This window comes from Onychomys torridus, chromosome 8 (assembly GCF_903995425.1).
Source record: "Onychomys torridus chromosome 8, mOncTor1.1, whole genome shotgun sequence".
Classification (NCBI taxonomy): Eukaryota; Metazoa; Chordata; class Mammalia; order Rodentia; family Cricetidae; genus Onychomys; species Onychomys torridus.
In genome coordinates this window covers 43,680,493-43,701,695 of record NC_050450.1, presented here as the reverse complement: position 1 = coordinate 43,701,695, position 21,203 = coordinate 43,680,493, and the positions used below count along the sequence as shown (strand labels likewise).

Sequence of the window (21,203 nt, the reverse complement as noted above, 5' to 3'; positions counted from 1 at the left end):
GACACTATAGGCGCTCCTCCCCCAGGCTGTGTGGAAGCTGCATGGACTCCACAGCTAAGGGTTGTGGGACTCCCCTGTGGCTAGGAGCCACTTCGAGAGATCTGCTGACCCTGTGCCCTGGCTTCCTCCTGGCTCCAAGCTAATCCTGACTGGGAAGACGGGGTCACAGATCGGGACACTGTTGCTTCTCTAGCCTGTTATCCTGAGTTTCCATGGCTCTCAAGACTCTGATCTCTCCCCTACTTAATTCCCGCATTCCTCCTTACAAGACCAAATATGTCTTGGTCCTTCTTTATGGAAGAGACGAATGCTGGGCACTTCTGTTCTGCCCAGAGGAATGGGCAGCACCCATACATGTGCTTGCCAGTGTGAATGCCTGGGAAATCTCTCACTGACCCTGTAACTTGCCATTAGAATTAGGCTTGCAGACCAGTGAATCCCTAGAATCTTTCTGTCTCCACCTTTCCAGCCTTAGGGTTGTAGATGTACAGCACAGTGCCTGGCTTTTACATGGATGCTGGGGATCCAAATTCAAGTCTTGGTGCCTGTGAAGCAAATACCGTACCTCCTGAGCAACCTCCTCGGCCTCCATTCAGCCTTCTTAAGTGATTTCCTTTCCAAGTGCATCAGTGGCACGTCTCACCATTGGAGACTGTCTTTCAAGGTTAACAAACCTTCACTTTACACCCTTCAACAGCTACTTACAAATCCACCCATATTTTCAGTCTCCCAAATGAGTCCTCCTGACACTGACTATCTGCTGCAGGCCGCAGGAATATATCATAAGAACTCAGCTGGTTATGGGAAAGTCACTACCTGGAGGGATCAGGGAATTCCTCCAGAGAAAGCCAAATTCCAAGGAGTTTTTGGTGTTATTTGGCTTGTTATATATCATAGCTGTCTTGTTATGAAAATCATGTGTGCCTTCATAGTTTTCCCAATTGCCTTTTCTCTAAGATCACTCTCTGGACATACACATTCCAGGTATTTGGAGAACAGCCTCAGGAAAGGCTTCCTCTGGAATCAGATATCTCCCTTAGCCACTTTCAAGGACTAACTAACAGTGATAACAGCCCACATGCAAGTCTCCTGATTAAAGGTAAATTCCACAAGGAGATACTGCCTAGGTCAGGTGGACATTAAATAATAGCTTTACACAGTTTAGCTGGGACCCTCCTTTCTTATACAACCTTACTAATAGACCCCTAACTTTTTTCCTAACCCCTTCTAGAAATGTAGACTGAGCACATAGATCCCTTTTTGATATGCTAACCGGTCATTAGCACTCAGTTGACCTCCTCTTTTCCCACTCCCACATTAGATTGTAAAAGAAAGCCTGCTGGTCACTGCCTGAGGAAAAATTCTTAAAATTCTTACCTGATTTTGTGACCCTGGTAATTCAAGCCAGGTAATCTTGCTTGACCAGGGGCTTGCTATAATTGGATTGCTGGGAGACTTAGGTAGAATTTATAGAATGGAGGACTGAGAAGAGAAAAGAGAATGGAAGAACTAGATGGGTAAGAACTTGAGAGGAACAAACTGAGATGGAGAAGAACTAGATTGAAGGACTAGAAGAGAGTACTAGAGGAACGAGATGGAAGATAAAGAAGAGCCTGATGGGGAAGAACAAGATGAGAGAGAAGAAGATGGGAGAGGAGCTGATATGGGAAGGAACTAGGTGGATGAGAACCTAGAAGGGATAGAACTAAGATGAAGGAATTAAGACAGAACCTGGAGGGGACAACAGAAAAATGTAAGGAGAAACTGGGCAAGAAAGGAGGTACAGTCGGGCAGTGGTGGCGCATGCATGTAATCCCAGCACTCGGGAGGTAGAGGCAGGAGGATCTCTGTGAGTTTGAGGCCAGCCTAGTCTACAGAGCTAGTCCAGGACAGGCTCCAAAGCTACGGAGAAACCCTGTCTTGAAAAAAAGAAAAAAAAAAAAAAAAGGAGCTAGACATGAGAGCAGAGTATGCACTTGTAGAGAAAACTGACAGAATAATAAAATGTACGGACTAAGGGCCATCTCTCAGTACAGAGACGGATAAACTTAGGAATCTTTAAGTAAATCCTCAAGAAGACAGCCTAAGGGATTGGGTTGGAAGCCTTATTTCCCATGTCTGCAGTGGAGAGGCAGCAAAAAAAAACAAACATGATCCAGAGCCAAGACCTCCCCAAGGCTGGACAGATCTCGGGCACAAAAGGACTCCCCCAGAGCCCTTAACACCCAGCACTAAGAATGTGCTGGTTTCACACAGCCCCAGGACGTACCTGATGGTGGTGGTCCCATCGTGAAAAATATCACAAGCTGCAGACATGGGAGGTGGCTGGAAATCTGGGCCCGTGATGGGGGCCGACTGCTGCTCAGTTCCTTTTCTCCACTTACACAATCCAGGATACTCTCCCCAGGGAATGGCGCCACCCACGGTGGGTAGGCCTTCCCAACTCAATTAACACAATCAAGGTGATACCCCACAGGCATGTCTAGAGGCCCCTCTCTCAAATGATTCTAGATTCTGTCCAGATGACAACACTAACCAACACATCATGTCAGCCTTGCCTTAGTCATGACATTGCTTGGCATCCTGGGAAATCTGCTTAGCTTCCCCTGGACCATGAGTAATATGTAGTTGAGACCAAAGTCTCCACAGCTAGTAGTAACGTGTGCAAATGGTGGCGAAGATATTTAAAGATCTCTAGGAGCTAGAGAGGATGCTCAGTGGTTAATAGCGCTTCCCAGTCTGTGGCTGTCTCTTCATTCTGCTGGCAGTTTTCTTTGCTGTGCAGAAGTCTTTTAATTTAGTAGTTTGTCAGTTCTTGCTTTTGTTTTCTGAGCTTTTGGAGTCATCCAGGAAACCACAGCCCGTGCTACAATCTCAACATATCCCCCCAAAAAATATTTTCCTCTAGTGTTTTCAAAGTTTTAGGGTTTACATTAGGGTCTCTTATCTATTTAGAGCTAATTTTTTTAGCGGGGTGAGAGATAAATAATGAGATTTCAGTGTTCTATGTCTGGATGTCCAGTGTTTCACAGCACTATTTGTCAATGAAGCTGTCTTTTTCTCCAGCTCATTCTTGGCACCTTCAAAAGCGGTTGGCTGAAGATGCTGAATTTATTTCGGGTACTGCATTCTACCTCATGGATCTAAGCATCTGTAGTTGTGCCAATATCGCACCATTTTTAACTATTGCTCAGTGGGATGTCTTGAAATCAGGTACCATTACTCTCCAGCTTTGTCCTTTCCAACCAAGATTGTTTGGGCTTTTGTGTTTCCGTATAAATTTTAGGATTTCTTTTCTTAAGTTCTGTGAAGCCTGTCTTTGTTGCTTCAATGAAGGTTACATTACCTCTGTAAATGCTTTGTGTGGCAGGAGTCTTTTAACAATGGTCCTTTTAGTCTGTGAACATGGAAGGTCCTTCCACCTTTCAGTATCCTCAGATTATTTTTTTAAGTTGTGTAATTTTCATTGAAGAGTTCTTTCGCATCCTATTTTATTCCTGATAGTGGAATGGGAGCATGTGTTATATTTGAGACAGGGTCTCATATAGCCCACACTGTCCTCAAACTCTATATGAAGTAAAGGATGGCCTTGAAATTCTTTGGATTTTTAATTAACTTATTTTATATGTATGAATGTTTGTCTGAGGTTTGTCTATGTATCACATGCATGCAGTGCCCTAGGAGGTCAGAAGAGGGCATCAGATCCCCTTTAACTGGAGTTACAGACCATTGATACCCACCATGCAGGTTCTGGGAATCCTCTACATGAGCAGTCAGTGCTCTGAACTGCTGAGCCATCTCTCCAACCTCAACCTTGTACTTTTGATCCTTCTGCCTCCATCTCCTTAGTACAGAAGTTACAGGTGTGCCCCACCACACCCGGTTTATACGGTCCTGAAAATGGAACCCAGAGCTTCATGTATATTAGGCAAGCAATCTGCTGAGTTACTTACCCAACTCCTAGGGTTTTTCTCTTTGTTTCCTTTTGCAGCTGTTGTGAACAGGATACTCTCCTGATTTTTTTTCTCAGCAAATTCATTGCTAGTATATAGAGAAGCTACTGACTTTCTTTTGTTGGTGTTGTATCCTGGTACTGAATTCATTTATCACTTCCAATAACCTTTGTTAGAGTCTTTGGGTTTTTCATATATAGACTCATATCATCTGCAAACAGAAACAATTGGACCTTCTACTTCATATACCTTGTACTTCTTTCTCTTGTCTACTAAGAGTGTGAATTTTATATCATCAGACAAATTAGCTTCAAACTCTAGCCACTTCCACCCCCTCCACCCTTCTTTATCAACCATGTGATTTACGCATACTTATTTCCATGAGTCTTCATTGCTTTGAAATCAAATTGAGAGCAGAGAAGCTGGCTCAGTTAGCAGAGTGTTTGCATTACAAGCACGACCCTGAGGATGGTCCCCAGAACACATTTTAGAAGACAGAGACAGGTGAATCCCTAGAACTCAATGGTAAACCAACCTAGCCTACTTGACAAGTTCCAGGTCAGTGAGATACCTGTCTCAGAGAATGAAAGAGATATTGAGGGACAGAGGGACAGAGGAGGGGGATATAAATCAAAGAGAGAGAGAGAACAAAAGGTGGATAACACCTGAGGATCAACATGGTGGTTAATGGTGGTGTTTGTTTGTTTGTTTGTTTGTTTGTTTGTTTTAAACTCTTTGGGGGCCCACCAACCAGCTGCCAAAAAAAAATACATGGAGACTTACTCTTACTTAGAAATGCCCAGCCTTAGCTTGGCTTGTTTATAGCCAGTTTTTTTTTTTTTAACTTAAATTATCCCATCTCTCTTTAATTACATTTTGCCTCTGAGTTTTTTGCCTTTCTTTATTCTATATATCTTTCTTTCCTTCTTACTTCATGGCTGGCTGTGTAGCTGAGTGGCTGGTCCCTAGCGTCTTCCTCTCCTTCTCCTTTTCTTGCTCCTCCCTCTTCTTCCCTAGATTTCTTCTCCTATTTATTCTCTCTGCATGCTACCCCCACCCATCCTTTCTCCTGCCTTGCTATTGGCCATTCAGCTCTTTATTAGACCAGCAGGTGTTTTAGGCAGGCACAGCAACACAGCTTCACATAGTTAAACAAATGCAACATTAAAAAATGCAACATGGAGTGCCTGGGGTTATAGTCAGAGAGGCAACCGCCCCTGGGTCCCACCCCGGGCACCATCCTGGGAGGACCTGTCCAACTTGGCCCCAGTTTCCATCCAATCGGCGGGCCCTGCAGGAAGGCTCCCCTTTTCCAAGACCGCAGGCAGACCCTGCAGTCTCCACACCCTGCCCGCACACCCATTTGCCCAAGACCCCAGCCACTTCCTGAGATTCAGAGACCAGCCCCCAGCTCCCATCTGCCCGGGAACTCCCATCTGGACCAGAGGTGAGTGCCTGGGGTTATAGTCAGAGAGGCAACCATCCCTGGGTCCCACCCCTGGGCACCATCCTGGGAGGACCTGTCCAACTTGGCCCCAGTTTCCAGCCAATCGGCGGGCCCTGTGGGAAGGCTCCCCTTTTGCAAGACTGCAGACAGACCCTGCAGTCTCCACACCCTGCCCACACACCCATTTGCCCAAGACCCCAGCCTCTTCCTAAGATTCAGACACAAGCCCCCAGCTCCCATCCACCCTGGAACTCCCATCTGGACCAGAGAGACCCTCCAGTGGACACTACAACCTCAATGACTTGCCCCCACACCCATCTGCTGGAGACCCCAGCCACTTCCGGAGACTTAGAGACCAGTGTCCAGCATTCCATCCTGCCCCAGAACTCCCATCTGGGCCAGAAAGCCCCCAGCTCCCATCTGCCCCAGAACTCCCATCTGGACCAGAGCTTCCATCCTGTCCCGGAACTCCCATCTGGACAAGAGGAGCTCCCATCTGGACAAGATAAGGAGACCCCAGGGACTTCCTGAGACTCAGAGTCCAATACCCCAGCTCCTATCGGGCCAGCACTCTCATCTGGACCAGAATTCCCATCTGGCCCAGAGCTTCCATCTGGACCAGAGAGAGGCTCCCTAAATCTGTCAGCTCTGTCTGGACCAAGTACACTGATAAGACCAAGAACAAAACCACAAGGAGAAGGGCAGACACCAAGGCAGAAGTACACACAACAAATTAAAGAGCAATACAGCATCACCAGAACCTAGCCCCTCTCCAACAGCTAGACCTGAACATCATGGAATGGAAGAAGAAGAAGAAAACAACCTTATAAGTAACATCATGAAGAGGCTAGAGCCTTATATAGAAGAAATCAACAACAAAGTGGAGGAACAGACAAACAAAAAATGGGAAGAATGCTATAAAAAACTAGAGGAAAGGACAATTAAAGCAGAAGAAAACAATGAGTCCCTGAAAGACAATCAGGAAAAAGCAAGGGATACAGTCCAAGACCTAAAGAGGGAAATAGAAAAAATGAAGAAGACACTAGCAGAAGGAATGCTGGAAATAGAAAATCTGAGTAAACAAACAGGAACTTCAGATGCAAGTATAACCAACAGAACTCAAGAGATGGAAGAGAGGATCTCTGGTGTTGAAGATACGGTAGAAGAAATAGATTCATCAGTCAAAGAAAACACTAAAACCAACAAAGTCATGACCCAAAATGTCCAAGAAATTTGGGACACCATGAAAAGACCAAACCTACGAATAATAGGGATAGAGGAAGGAGAAGAATACCAACTCAAAGGCACAGAAAATATACTTAACAAGATCATAGAAGAAAACTTTCCCACCCTAAAGAAGGAAATCCTATGAAGTTACAAGAAGCCTATAGAACACCAAACAGACTAGACCCCCCAAAAAAGTCCCCTTGCCACATAATAATTAAACAACTAAACGTACAGAATAAAGAAAGAATATTAAGGGCAGCAAAAGAAAAAGGCCAAGTGATTTATGAAGGCAAACCCATCAGAATAACACTAGATTTCTCAATGGAGACTTTGAAAGCCAGAAGGACCTGGACAGATATAATGCAGACACTAAGAGACCATGGATGCCAGCCTAGACTAATATACCCAGCAAAACTTTCAATCATCATAGATGGAGTGAACAAGACCTTCCAACACAAAACCCGATTTAAAAAATACTTATCCACAAACCCATCTCTACAGAAAGCACCAGAAGGAAAATTCCAACCTAAGGAAGGCAGACACACCCGTGAAAACATAGGCAATAGATAACACCAAAGCAGTAAACCTCAAAGAAGAGAAGTACACACACACTACCACCAAAAAATAAAAATAATAACAGGAACGAACAATCACTGGTCATTAATATCCCTTAATATCAATGGACTTAATTCACCTATAAAAAGACACAGACTAACAGAATGGATACAAAAACAGGACCTATCTTTCTGCTGAATACAAGAAACAAACCTCAAATTCAAAGACAGACACGTCCTAAGAATAAAAGGCTGGGAAAAGACTTTCAAATCAAATGGTCTTAAGAAGCTAGCTGGTGTAGCCATCTTAATATCTAGCAAAATAGACTTCAAACTAAAATCAATCAAAAGAGATGATGAAGGACATTACATACTCATCGCAGAAAAGATACACCAAGATGAAGTCTCAATTCTGAACATTTATGCCCCAAACACAAGGGCACCCACATATGTAAAAGAAACATTACTAAAGCTTAAATCACATATAAAACCCCACACATTAATAGTGGGAGACTTCAACACCCCACTTTCACCTCTGGACATATCGGTCAAATTGAAACTAAACAGAGACATTATGGTCTTAACTGATGTTATGGCTCAAATGGACTTAATCGATATCTACAGAACATTCCACCCAAACAAAAACGAATATACCTTCTTCTCAGCACCCCATGGAACCTTCTCTAAAATCGACCACATACTTGGCCACAAAGCAAATCTCAACAGATACAAAACAATTGGAATAACCTCCTGTGTTCTATCAGACCACCATGGTTTAAAGTTAGATTTCAACAATAACAAAAACTACAGAAAGCCTACAATCTCATGGAAACTGAATAATGCTCAACTGAATCACCAATGGGTTAAGGAAGAAATAAAGAAAGAAATTAAAGACTTCCTAGAGATCAATGAAAATGAATACACCATATACCCAAACTTATAGGACACTATGAAAGCAGTGCTAAGAGGGAAATTCATAGCACTAAATGCCCACATAAAGAAGCTGGAGAAATCTCACACTAGTGACTTGACAGCACACATGAAAGCCCTTGAACAGGAAGAAGCAAAGTCTCCCAGGAGGAACAGACACCAGGAAATTATCAAATTGAGAGCTGAAATCAATAAAATAGAAATAAAGAGAACAATACAAAGGATTAATGAAACAAAGAGTTGGTTCTTTGAGAAGATCATCAAGATAGACAAGCCCTTATCCAAACTAAGCAAAAGACAGAGAGAAAGCATCCAAAATAACAAAATCAGAAATGAAAAGGGGGACATAACAACATACAATGAGGAAATCCAGAAAATCATCAGGTCATCCTTCAAAAACCTCTACTCCACAAAGCTGGAAAATCTAAAAGAAATGGATAATTTTCTGGATAGGTACAACATACCTAAGTTAAATCAAGACCAGATAAACCATTTAAATAGTCCAATAACCCCTAAGGAAATAGAACCAGTCACTAAAAGTCTCCCAACCAAAAAAAGCCCAGGACCAGATGGTTTCGCTGCAGAATTCTACCAGATCTTCAAAGAAGACTTAATACCAATACTCTTTAAATTGTTCCACAAAATAGAAGCAGAAGGAATATTACCAAATTCCTTCTATGAGGCTACAATTACCCTGATTCCTAAACCAAACAAAGATGCAACAAAGAAAGAGAACTACAGACCGATCTCCCTCATGAACATTGATGCAAAAATACTCAATAAAATACTGGCAAACAGACTCCAAGAAGACATCAAAACAATTATCCACCATGATCAAGTAGGCTTCATCCCAGGGATGCAAAGGTGGTTCAACATACAAAAGTCCGTCAATGTAATACACCATATAAACAAATTCAAAGAAAAAAACCACATGATCATCTCACTAGACACAGAAAAGGCATTTGACAAAATCCAACACCCCTTCATGATAAAGGTCTTGGAGCAATGAGGAATACAGGGAACATACCTAAACATAACAAAGGCAATCTACAGCAAGCCAACATCAAATTAAATAGAGAGAAACTCAAAGCAATACCACTAAAATTAGGAACAAGGCAAGGCTGTCCCCTTCTCCCCTATACTTATTCAATATAGTATGTGAAGTTCTAGCCATAGGAGATTAAGGGGATACAAATTGGAAAGGAAGAAGTCAAGCTTTCCCTATCTGAAGATGACATGATAGTATACATGAGTGACCCCCAAAAATTCAACCAAGGAACTGATACAGCTCATAAACACCTCTAGCAACATAGCAGGATACAAGATCAACTCAAAAAAATCAGTAGCCCTCCTATATACAATAGACAAACAGGCTGAGAAGGAAATCAGAGATATATCACCCTTTACAATAGCCACAAATGATATAAAATACCTTGGGGTTACTCTAACTAAGCATGTGAAGGACCTATATGACAAAAACTTTAAGTCTCTGAAAAAAGAAATTGAAGATGTCAGAAAATGGGAAGACCTCCCATGCTCATGGATAGGCAGGATTAACATAGTAAAAATGGCGAGCTTACCAAAAGCAATCTACAGATTCAACGCAATCCCCATCAAATTACCAACACAATTCTTCACAGATCTGGAAAGAATAATACTCAACTCCATATGGAAAAACAAAAAACCCAGGATAGCCAAAAGAATCCTGCACAATAAAACAACCTCTGGAGGCATCAAGATCCCCGACCTCAAGCTCTACTATAGAGCTACAGTAATAAAAAAACAACTTGGTACTGGCATAAAAACCAACATGTGGACCAATGGAATTGAATTGAAGACCCTGACATTAACATGGACACCTATGAACATATAATTTTTGACAAAGAAGCCAAAAATGTACAATGGAAAAAAGAAAGCATCTTCAATAAATGGTGCTGGCATAACTGGATGTCAATGTGTAGAAGGCTGCAAATAGATCCATATCTGTCACTGTGCACAAAACTTAAGTCCAAGGGGATCAAAGACCTCAACATAAATCCAGTTACTCTGAACCTGATAGAAGAGAAAGTAGGAAGTACTCTTGAACACATTGGCACCAGAGATCACTTTCTAAATATAACACCAGTAGCGCAGACACTGAGAGAAACAATCAATCAATGGGACCTATTGAAACTGAGAAGCTTTTGTAGAGCAAAGGACACAGTCAACAAGACAAAGCAACAGCCTTCAGAATGGGAAAAGGTCTTCACCAACCCCACATCTGACAGAAGGCTGATATCCAGAATATATAAAGAACTCAAGAAATTAGACAACAAAATACCCAACAGTCCAATTAATTAAATGGGCTATAGAACTAAACAGAGAATTCTCAACAGAGGAAGTTCAAATGTCTGAAAGACATTTAAGGAATTGCTCAACATCCCTAATTATCCAGGAAATGCAAATCAAAATGACTCTGAGATACCACCTTACACCTGTCAGAATGGCTAAGATCAAAAACACAGAAGACAGCTTTTGCTGGAGAGGATTTGGAACAAGGGGAACTCTCCTCCACTGCTGGTGGGAATACAAGTTTGTACAGCCACTTTGGAAATCAATATGGCGCTTCCTTAGAAAATTGGGAATCCATCTCCCCCAAGACCCAGCTATACCACTCTTGGGCATATACCCAAGGAATGCTCAATCATACCACAAGGGCATTTGCTCAGCTATGTTCATATCAGCATTGTTTGTAATAGCCAGAACCTGGAAACAACCTAGATGCCCTTCAACTGAAGAATGGATCAAGAAAATATGTTACATATACACAGTGGTGTACTACTCAGCAGAGAAAAACAATGACATCATGAGGTTTGCAGGCAAATGGATGGATCTAGAAAAAATCATCCTGAGTGATGTAACCCAGACTCAGAAGGACAAACATGGTATGTACTCACTCATAGTAGGATACTAGATGTAAAACAAAGATGACTAGACTGCTACACAACTCCAGAGAGGCTACCTAGAAAACGGGACCCTAGGAAAGACACAGGGATCACCCAATGACAGAGAAATGGATGAGATCTACATGAACAACCTGGACGACAGTGGGAGTAATGAAGGGCAAGGTTTGAGGGAAAGAAAGCTTAGGGGAGCAGGAGATCCCAGCTGGATCAAGAACAGAAAGGGAGAATGATGAATAACAGACCATGATAAATGAAGACCACATGAGAACAGGAATAGGCAGAGTGCTCGAGAGGTCCCCAGAAATCCACAATGATATATCCTCTGTAGACTGCTGGCAATGGTTGAGAGAAAGCCTGGTCTGACCTAGTCTGGTGATCAGATGACTAAACACCCTAACAGTCGTCTTGGAACTCTCATCCAATAACTGATGGAAGTGGATGCAGAGATCCTCAGCCAGGCCCCAGGTGGAGCTCCAGGTGTCCAATTATCAAGAAAGAGGAGGAACTGTAAGAGCGTGAATTGTTGAGACCAAGATTGGAGAGGCACAGGGACAAATAGCCAAACGAATGGAAGCACATGAATTATGAACCAAAGGCTGTGGAGCCCCCAGCTGGATCAGGCCCTCTGGATAAGTGAGACAATTGAATAGCTTGAACTGTTTGGGAGGCATTCAGGCTGTGGGACCGGGACCTGTCCTTAGTGCATGAGCTGGCTGTTTGGAACCTTGGGCTTACATAGGGAGACTTTGCTCAGCCTGGAAGGAGGGGACTGGACATGCCTGTACTGAATCCACCAGGTTGAAATGAATCCCCAGGGGAGTCTTGGCCCTGGAGGAGATGGGAATGGAGGGGAAGGGATGGGGGAAGGTGGGGGTAGGGGTGGGAGTGGGGAGGACAGGGGAGCCCATGGCTGATGTGTAAAATTAAAACACAAATATAATTTTAAAAAATGCAACATATCTTTGCATCATTAAACAAATATTCCACAACATAAATGAATGTACCACATCTTACACTCATATTCCACAAAACATGGTAGTTGTCCTCTGGCTTCCACATGATTGCACTTGCACACACACACACTATTCATTTCTTTTCTGTCACCATGATAAAATAATTTGACAAGAAGCAAAAGGGAGAAAAATTTATCTTGACTCACAGTTCTAGAGATATGGAGTCCATCACAGTGGGGAATGCATGCTGACAAGGTCAGGAAGCTGGCTGGTAACATTAGATCCACAGTCATCAGAAAAAACAGGAAGTGAAGTCAGGCTATAAACCCTCAAAGCCCAGTGACACACTTCCTCCAGCAAGGCCTCACTTTGTAAAGCTTCCATAACCTTCCCAGGGAGTATCATCAGCTGGGGACCAGGTGTTCAAACACATGAGCTTGTAGGGGATGTTTGTCATCCAAATGGCCACACATATGCACCCATAAACACATACACCAATACGTACACACTTTCTTTAAATCAGATTAAAATATACTTATGCCATGGGATTATTATCAAAAGGAAAAAGAAAAAGAAAAAACAGCCAAGTTATGTGGCATGCTTAGGCACAATGCCTGGCACAGTAGGTGCTCAGTAAGGGGAAGCTGTTGTTGTGGTAGGTTGAGTAAGTGTGAATGCCCCTACCTACCTAGCTCTTTCTGTGCTGGGTTGTTGGGGTTTGTTTTGTTTTGTTTGTTTTGTTTTTTCTGCATGAGATTCCTTTTACCCCTGACTCTCCTCATTCTAATCTTAAACACCCTGATGCTATGGCCCCGTTCCTCACGGCTGCTCTCAGTGTTCACACATCACCTCTGTCCTCATGCGCTGTTGGCTCCTTTCCCAGTGAAGCAGATACCGTAAGCAATCTCTGTCCTTCTCTTAGTACAAGAGCTGCTCTGAGACACAAGCTTCAAGAGGAAAGACAAACTGAAATGGACATCTCAGGTGCCACCTTCTCATCCAACCTTGCTGGAAGCAAGACCCCTATGGTTTGAGGGCTGCATCTGATAACAATTTGTTAGTATATCCAGAGACCGTGGATATAATGGGTATTTGTGATCACATCTTGCCTTGTGTGCTTGATAACCTAAGTTCCCCAAGTGCAGAAACCAAAACCTTCTGCCTCTCCTTCTGCTTCTGCTAGTCTGTATCCAACTCAGCCCAATCAATGGTAAGAGCTTATTTGAATTTAGCAAAGGAAAACTCAGCTGTCTCCTTGAGAACTGAAAACTAAGACTTCAGAATGAGCACAGGGGGCCGCAGATGGCTCAGCTGGTAAAGGCAAATGCCACAAGGCCTCACAAACTGAGTTAGAGCCCCAGAACCTACGTAAAAGGAGAGAACCAACTCCTGCAAACTGTTTTCTGACCTCTAGATCCATGCCATAGCATGTGCACACACATACAAACACATATACACCCAAAAAAGTAATAAAGTGCTGTCTTTTAAAAGGTACGTGAGTCAGGTATAATGGCATATATTTATAATCCAGCACTCAGGAGGCTGGAGCAGGAGGATGGAGAGTTTGAGGACAGCCTGGGCTACACATAAAAAGAAAAATAGGAACATGAATTTGCTTCTTCCATCTACCCCTTACTGCTGTGTCTCTTGCTTCTGACAATAGCAAGTGGGCCTCTTGCCTTCCACATCTCCTTTCTAATAACACACCCTCATAAGCTCTGAGATCTTTCCTGTTCAAACATTTTGAGCTTCCTATTTCACCCCAATTCTGAATTTAAAGGAGCTTATTAGATGTTAGAATGTTAAATTAGACAACATAAAGAGGGAAAGAGGAGATATCTAAGTATAAGTGACAAATAGAAGACATCACATGTTAGAATATGAATGTATGAATGAATGGGTGGGTGGATAGGTGATAGATGATGGATAAATGGATGGGTGAACAATAGATGATGTATGATTGAATAATGGATGGATGGATGGATGGATGGATGGATGGATGAATGGATGGATGATGGGTGGATAGATGGATGACAGGTAGATTGATGATGGGTAGGGAGATGGATGGATAAATGGAAAGATGGATGATGGGTGGATGAATGGGTGACTTAATATCTTTCCTTGGTCTTATAAGTAAAGCAACTATTTGTCCAGTTACCAGAGATCAGAGTGTCAAGGAATCTCAAGTCTTGCAAGCTTGATGAGTTGATGCTGAAGATAATTGGACTGACTCTACCTCTGACTGCCCCCATTTTGGGGATTTGAGCTGCCTTTGTGAAAGTGGGACCTTAAGTCCCTGGCTGGAGAATTCCACTGTTGCCTCTCTGGCTCCTGAACTTGCACATGGACTCCACATAAGCCAAACACCAAGCCAGCAAAGTGTAAGGCTAAGAAACCGAAGCAACACTTGGCTTTCAACCCACTGAACCACTCATTTCAATCCCTTCTGAGCTTCCTCCCAAACTGTTTACCAACCCTAGAAAGAATACTCCATGGTGGGAACCTGTCTGAGAAGCAGATTCCAAGAGGAGTCAATGGTCATGGGGAGAACCCAGAAGCCAGAGACGCTCTCAGGAGCTGGAGGCCATGGGCCAGAAAAGAAGTCAGGCATCAGGGACCCCACGATATGCTGTCCCAGCCTCTTGCTGTGACTCTCACTAGTCATTTTTTTTATGAGATCTTGCGGGGCTTATTTCCTTCTTTCAAATGATGCACCATTCTATTTGTTTGCATGCATTATTTCTGCAAAAAGACAAAAAAAACAAAAAAGACATGAAAGTAAGAGAGGACTATTGGGGTAGCAGAGCTGCTGCAGGGAAAACACAAGTTCAGCATCATCCTTTCCAATTCCTGCCAATCAGGGTTGGGAGAGGAGCCACTCTCAGGGAGGAAACACCCACATGGGTGTTTCTGAGGATTCCATCCTACTGGGAGCTCAGCAAGAAAGCCAGGGGGTACCTAGTGCATCTGGCTCCTAAAGGGGGTGGGGCTTAAGCTGAGTTCACAGAATTTGCTAGGCAACAAGGGCCAGAGCATCCAAAGCAAGAACCAACTTCCTCCATCCAAGTCAAGTGTTCACTAGAGGGTTAAGTCAATGGGATTGCAGCCCTAGATTCCCCAACCCATAAACCCTCTTCTTGGACACATCCCTCAGCCTTTCCAAGCCCATTTCTTCCCCTTGTTGGAGGAATCTGGGTGTTTGTTTGCAGAGTTTTAGTGAGACTTAAATGTGTGTGACAGTATGGAAAACATTTTAAGAAATGTCACTTCCTTTTCTTCCTCGAAGCTACATGAACAGTCTTGACATGTCACTAGCAGGAACATCAAAATTATGACTGGGATTTGGGGACTGGAGGCTTTTTCTGCCCAGCCATTCATAGTCTGTTCACTTCCCAGGTGACTTTCCCAGAATCCATCGTAACACACACACTCTCTGTGTAAGCTCCAAAGAAGTAGGAGAGGAAGGGCTAGCTTCAGAGATGCCACCACCAGTGCAAGAAAAACAAAACCCAACCTCCAGAGTTGGTGAGATGGTTCAGTGGATAAGGTACTTGCCACTAAACCTGACAACCTGAGTTCAAGACCAGAGTCCTACATAGGGGAAAGAAAGAATTTGCCTCTGGAACATGTCCTCTGACCCCCACATCTTCGCTCATATGCTTATGCATGTACACACACATACATAGGGAGACACAGATACACACACACACACACACACACACACACACACACACACACACACACGTATGCATGCACTTGCATGCACACACAGACTAAACAAATATAATTAATTAGACATTTTTTTCATTTTTATTTCTTTATTTTTTTTTGATAAGTATGGGTATTTCATCTCATGTAATCTGTGCATGCAGTGCCTGTCTGTGGAGGCTAAAAGAGGATGTCAGATACCCTGGAACTGGAGTTTCTAAACAATAGCCAGGCCTAGCTCCCATCCTGGGACTCACAAGACCTGAGATTATGAGACCAAACATCACCTTCTATGGGGCTTGAGGGACAGGCTGCAATTAAATTATAGGAAAATCTTATAAAATGCTTTGGAACGTTTATGAAGCTGTCGATATTTCCACTGGAATGAAGCATGTGGGAGGCAGTGGACAGGGCGGAGTGAGCATGGGAAAATCGTTTGTTTGCATTCATCCCTGCTAGTGACCGATCAAGACTAATGGGGGCTCAGAAGCAGCACCCCAAAAGAAAATACAGTGGGGTCTCATTTTGTGGCACCCCCAGGGAAAGAGTGTGTGCAAATATCTCGTGTGTGTGTGTGTGTGTGTGTGTGTGTGTGTGTGTGTGTGCACATGTGCTTGAGCACTAACAAGGGTGTGGGTGTATGCACAGGTGAATGGGTGGGTGCATGGGTATAGGGGGATGTGCATGGGTGGTATGCATGCATATGGGTGTGTGCATATGTGTGTGTGCATGCACACATGGGTGTGGGGTGTGCATGGGTGTGGGGTATGGGTGGGTATGAGGTATGGGTGGGTGCATGAATGTGGAGGATGTACATGTAAGAGTGGTGTATGCACACATGTAGGTGTGTGCATGTGAGTGTGTATGTGCTATGTACATGTGTGTGTATTATTTCTTGAAGGTTGGCACCAAAAGTCAGACTTGGGGTCATTGATCTTTGGGAGAGTGATGCCCTTTGGGGAGCCCAACACTGATGTTCTTCCTTTCTGCCTTAGGAAACAGAAATACACCCCAAATGGACCTCAAGTTCACAGTACCTCTCCAGCAAAATTAAAACAATTTCCTTTTTTTAAGTCTTATTTTGGAGCTGGAGAATATGGCTTAGTGGCTAAGAGCACCGACTGCTCTTCCAGAGGTCCTGAGTTCAATTCCTCACAACCACTTGTAATGAGATCTAGCGCCCTCTTCTGGCCTGTAGGGACACATGCAGGCAGAATATTGTATACATAATAAATAAATAAATCTTTTATTTAAAAAAAGTCTTATTTTGTGTGTGTGTGTGTGTGTGTGTGTGTGTGTGTGTGTGCGTGCGCGCGCGCACAGTGCTGATAGAGACCAGAAGAGGGTGTCAGACTGACCTGAAGCTGGAGTCACAGGTGGTTGTGAACTGCCATGTGGGTGCTGGGAACTGAACTCAGGACCTCAGGAAGAGCAGCCAGTGCTCTTAACTGCTGAGCCCTCTCTCCAGCCCCTGAAAGACTTCCTACTGAAATATTTCTTTCTTAGGGAATATTCCTTAGCCCCATCTGCCCAGTGTCTTGACAGTTTTCCCAGCCGTGAATGAAAATAAAGTGGCCTCTCCACAACTTTCCAATCAGTGAGAGCAGGGGAGCAAAGCTGGAGTGGGGCCTGCCCTGGCCTGCATGAGTCTCCTGTATCCCAGCAACGACCTCGAACTACAGAGCTATGAATGACCTTGAACTTCCTTTTTTACACTTATTCATTTACAATGTGGAGGAGTAAGCTGGATGTGTCGATATGCACCTTTAATCCCAGCACTCAGGAGGCAGAGGCAGACAGACTCTGAGTGTGAGGCCAGCCTGATCTACAGAGTGAGATCCAGAACAGCCAGGGTTACACAGTGAAACCTGTCTCAAAAAAAAAAAAGAAGGCAAGGGTGCTTGTCATCAAGCCTGGTGACCTGAGTTCAGTCCCCTGGAGCCATATGGTGGAAGGAGATAGTTGATTCCACAAGTTGTCCTCTGGCCATCACATGTACACTGCACACACACAAGGAAAGAAAAGGAAGGAGGGAGGGAGGGAAGGAGGGAGGGAGGGAGGGAGGGAGGGAGGAGACACATGGCCTCAACCTCCTATGCTGGAATTACAGGCATGGGCCACCATGCTCAGCTGAAATTCCTTCAAAATAAAACATTTCTTCTAAAGTTCAGATTTAAGTATACTTAGCTGAGGATAGAGAGGAGCAATTGTTGGTCCCCTGGTGCCCAGTCACACCAGGAGAGGCAGCCACACTCAGCCTTTTCCAGTTTAAGTTTGGGGGCCCATGAGCCATAAGCACCCGGGACCTCTGAGAGCTGGCACCCAGAGCCTAACCCCACCACCACTGCTGTCTTCGGGCTGCAGGACTACAGGGTCAACATCTTCCTGAGGCAGCAGTGGAATGACCCCCGTCTGGCCTACAATGAATACCCTGACGACTCTCTGGACCTTGACCCGTCCATGTTGGATTCCATCTGGAAGCCTGACTTGTTCTTTGCCAATGAGAAGGGAGCCCACTTCCATGAGATTACCACTGACAACAAACTGCTGAGAATCTCCAGAAATGGCAATGTCCTCTACAGCATCAGGTGAGTCCGGGAGCCAACAACAAGGTCAGGGAGTCCCAGGAGTGGGTTTCATCATAAGCACAAAGAGAAGATGGGAAAGGCTTGTGAGGGAAGGTGGAGTTTCAGTCGCCCTGTGTTTCAATGTAGACAAAATAAACTTCTCAGACATGATCAGTAGCAAGGGGAGAGGGACAAAGTGGGCAAGACTCGGCAGCTTGGCAGTAAATGGGACCACCAGGTAAATGGCACAGTCCAAGAGGATAAGCCAGGGTTGCTACCTCCCTGCTTTGAATACCATTTATCTTGTATTAAGCCTTGGGCGGCAGGACCTGTGTCTGTAGCCTGTAGACATTAGATAGGTGCTAAGCTTTCAGAGTGTTCTATGACACCAGTGCTCTCTCTCTCTCTCTCTCTCTCTCTCTCTCTCTCTCTCTCTCTCACACACACACACACACACACACACACACACACACACACACACACCCCTAGTCCCTCATTCCCCAGGACACAGGGACAGTGGACGGCACAAATGGAGAAATGGGCCCATACTTGCAGCATTGGCAACTTGGAGAATGGACTATGCAGAACACTTCTCGTGTATTACATCATTATATAACTCACGAACTAGGTTTGACGATCCCCGTTATATACATCAGAAAAGTGTGGGTGTGGAAATTTAGGAAACCTTCCCAAGTTTTCATGGTTTCTGTCAGAAAGTAGGCTCTGATGGGGTACTAGTGTGGGTCCCATGCCCTCTGGAGAATCAAAAGAGCCACAGCTTTCTGTTTGGGTCTTGGGACTTCGGGAGAATCAGAATGGCCACTGGCCACCACTTTACATCTGCACATTAATACATGATAATGAATGGATGCGTTCTGATTTAAAGGAGCTTCAAAGTGCTAAATGACCATCCCCACCCTCACCTTCAGTTCCTCAGTGGGAGAGAAATCTTATCTCCACTCAGAGAGAGCTTTACACATCCCGGATGGGGCAGGGCAGAAAGGAGAGAGGCTGGCCTGATCCTGAACCTCAGAGGGGACTGGGCTCAGTCCCCCACAAGCTGTGGGGAAGGGATGTGGAAGCTCTGCTGATTGAGTTTGCCCTACCAGCCACATCTAGATGAAGAATGGCATGGTGGGCTGCTGGAGGGAGGGTCACCTCTGCCCGGAATTCACTGCTGCCAGGACAGGTTCATGTCTCTGGGAAGCAGAGTCCCAGTGCAACGTGACAGAAGGACGGGTCAGCAGAAAGTGATGGTCCCAAGGTCGTTCGGCAGCTGGAAATTAACCCAGCCTGACAGCTGCCCCACTTCAGAGCTTTTAGCTTCAGAAATGGGCCTCCCTCATCTCTCTTCACTCCTCCCCCCCCTCCTCTGCCTCCCGCCTCCCCCCCGCCCCCCGCCCCATCTCCCTCTCCATCCCCCCACCTTGCCCTCCCCCTGTTTGTTTGTTTGATGTCCTTAGAGGACACCTGTGGTATGAGCTGGAAGGGACGTTCACAAAGGGCCAGGTGTGCAGCTGAGGTGGTGGTGGCAGTTGCTATGTTCAATGGGGACATCTCCAACTGGGTACCTCCAGAAGTGGGGCTGGCTTCCAGACAACAGGGAGCATGCCAGCCAATCCCACAGCCAGCTCCATCAGGACTTAGCTACCAGCCTGAGGTGTTACAGAAGGGCTCCCTCTGGCTCTGGGGCTGCAACCTTTATAAGGATTGAACACCCCAAAATACATAACTGGTCCACTGCTTTACACCTGTCCCTGCCTGAAGCCACAGATGTGAGTCAGCGGTGTAGGAACAGCCAATAGTTGGGGGGGGGGGGGGCACTTTGGACTTGCTTTTGGCAGGCCCAGTGTGTGAACGGAAGCAGCCAAGAGCCATGCACAACACGTCCTGCTGAAGCATAGGAGTACCCGAGGCTGGGGACTCTGTGGAAAGCCTGGGATCTCCCTGAGGGAAGAGCTGGCATAGGGGCAACACCCGGCACCCCAGCAACCTGCTAAAAAGCCATCCAAGAAAGTTCCAAAGAAATGTAGAAGTCCCTCTGACTGATGGCTTTAGGCTACCTCCGTTTCATCACCGAGCCTCCTCTACCATCCTGGGAATTTGGAAATGTGCACACACTCATTCTATAAGCACTGGTCCCCTGGTCTCTGGTCCCTACCCCGAAACAATGATTTCAACTGTCAAAAGCATGGAAACACAGACTCCCCGAATGTGGTGCCCATGTCAGCCCAGTCCCTTCTCTTCTCAGGATCACCCTGACGCTGGCCTGCCCAATGGACCTGAAGAACTTCCCGATGGATGTACAGACATGTATCATGCAACTGGAAAGCTGTGAGTCCCTTGCCCAAATCATTTTTTTTTTAAGGAGCCAGGCTCCTATTTACCCATTGCCAGGCAGAAATTTCCTAATCATTGGACCCCAGGAGAGTACTTTTATGACTCCAAGTGCCAAGTGGGGGGTTTTCCTTTGAGAATACACATTAGAAATATAACTCACCCTGCTCTGTCTCACTGGGGCGCAGACTTTGTCATCAGCTGCGTCCTCCCAGGAGGAAGCACTGTGCCAAATCCCTTGTGAATGTGCCTGCTAGGAATGAAGAGAAATGGTCTAGAGAAATCATGTATGAGGACACTCACTTCAGCACAGGAGGTAGGCAGCTGACCGCACAGGTCACTCTAGCAAAGGGGAACTAATGGAGTGTTTTGGTGGAAGCAGAAACAGGGCCAGGGGAAAGGCTCAGCCAGGTAAGTGCCTGCCACACAAGCATCAGAACCTGAGTTTGGATCCCCAGCCCCATGTAAAAACCCGGCATGGCCACAAATGCAGAGATAGGAAGATCTCTGAGACTCACTGGCCAGCCAACCCATATGAATCAACAAGTCCTGTGTTTAGTGAGAGACCTTGTCTCAAAAAAT

The 21,203-nt window shown here is 44.9% G+C and overlaps 1 protein-coding gene across 3 annotated transcripts in view; it reads left to right on the top strand.

Moving 5' to 3' along the window:
- The window catches only part of Glra1 (glycine receptor alpha 1), a 102,263-nt gene that overhangs the window by 59,508 nt on the left and 21,552 nt on the right, over positions 1–21,203 (top strand). For all 3 annotated transcript variants that reach the window (XM_036197896.1, XM_036197895.1, XM_036197897.1), the window contains exons 4-5: positions 18,082–18,305; positions 20,536–20,618. In XM_036197896.1, coding sequence (XP_036053789.1) covers positions 18,082–18,305; positions 20,536–20,618 — 307 coding nt within the window. The remainder of the gene's footprint in view (positions 1–18,081; positions 18,306–20,535; positions 20,619–21,203) is intronic.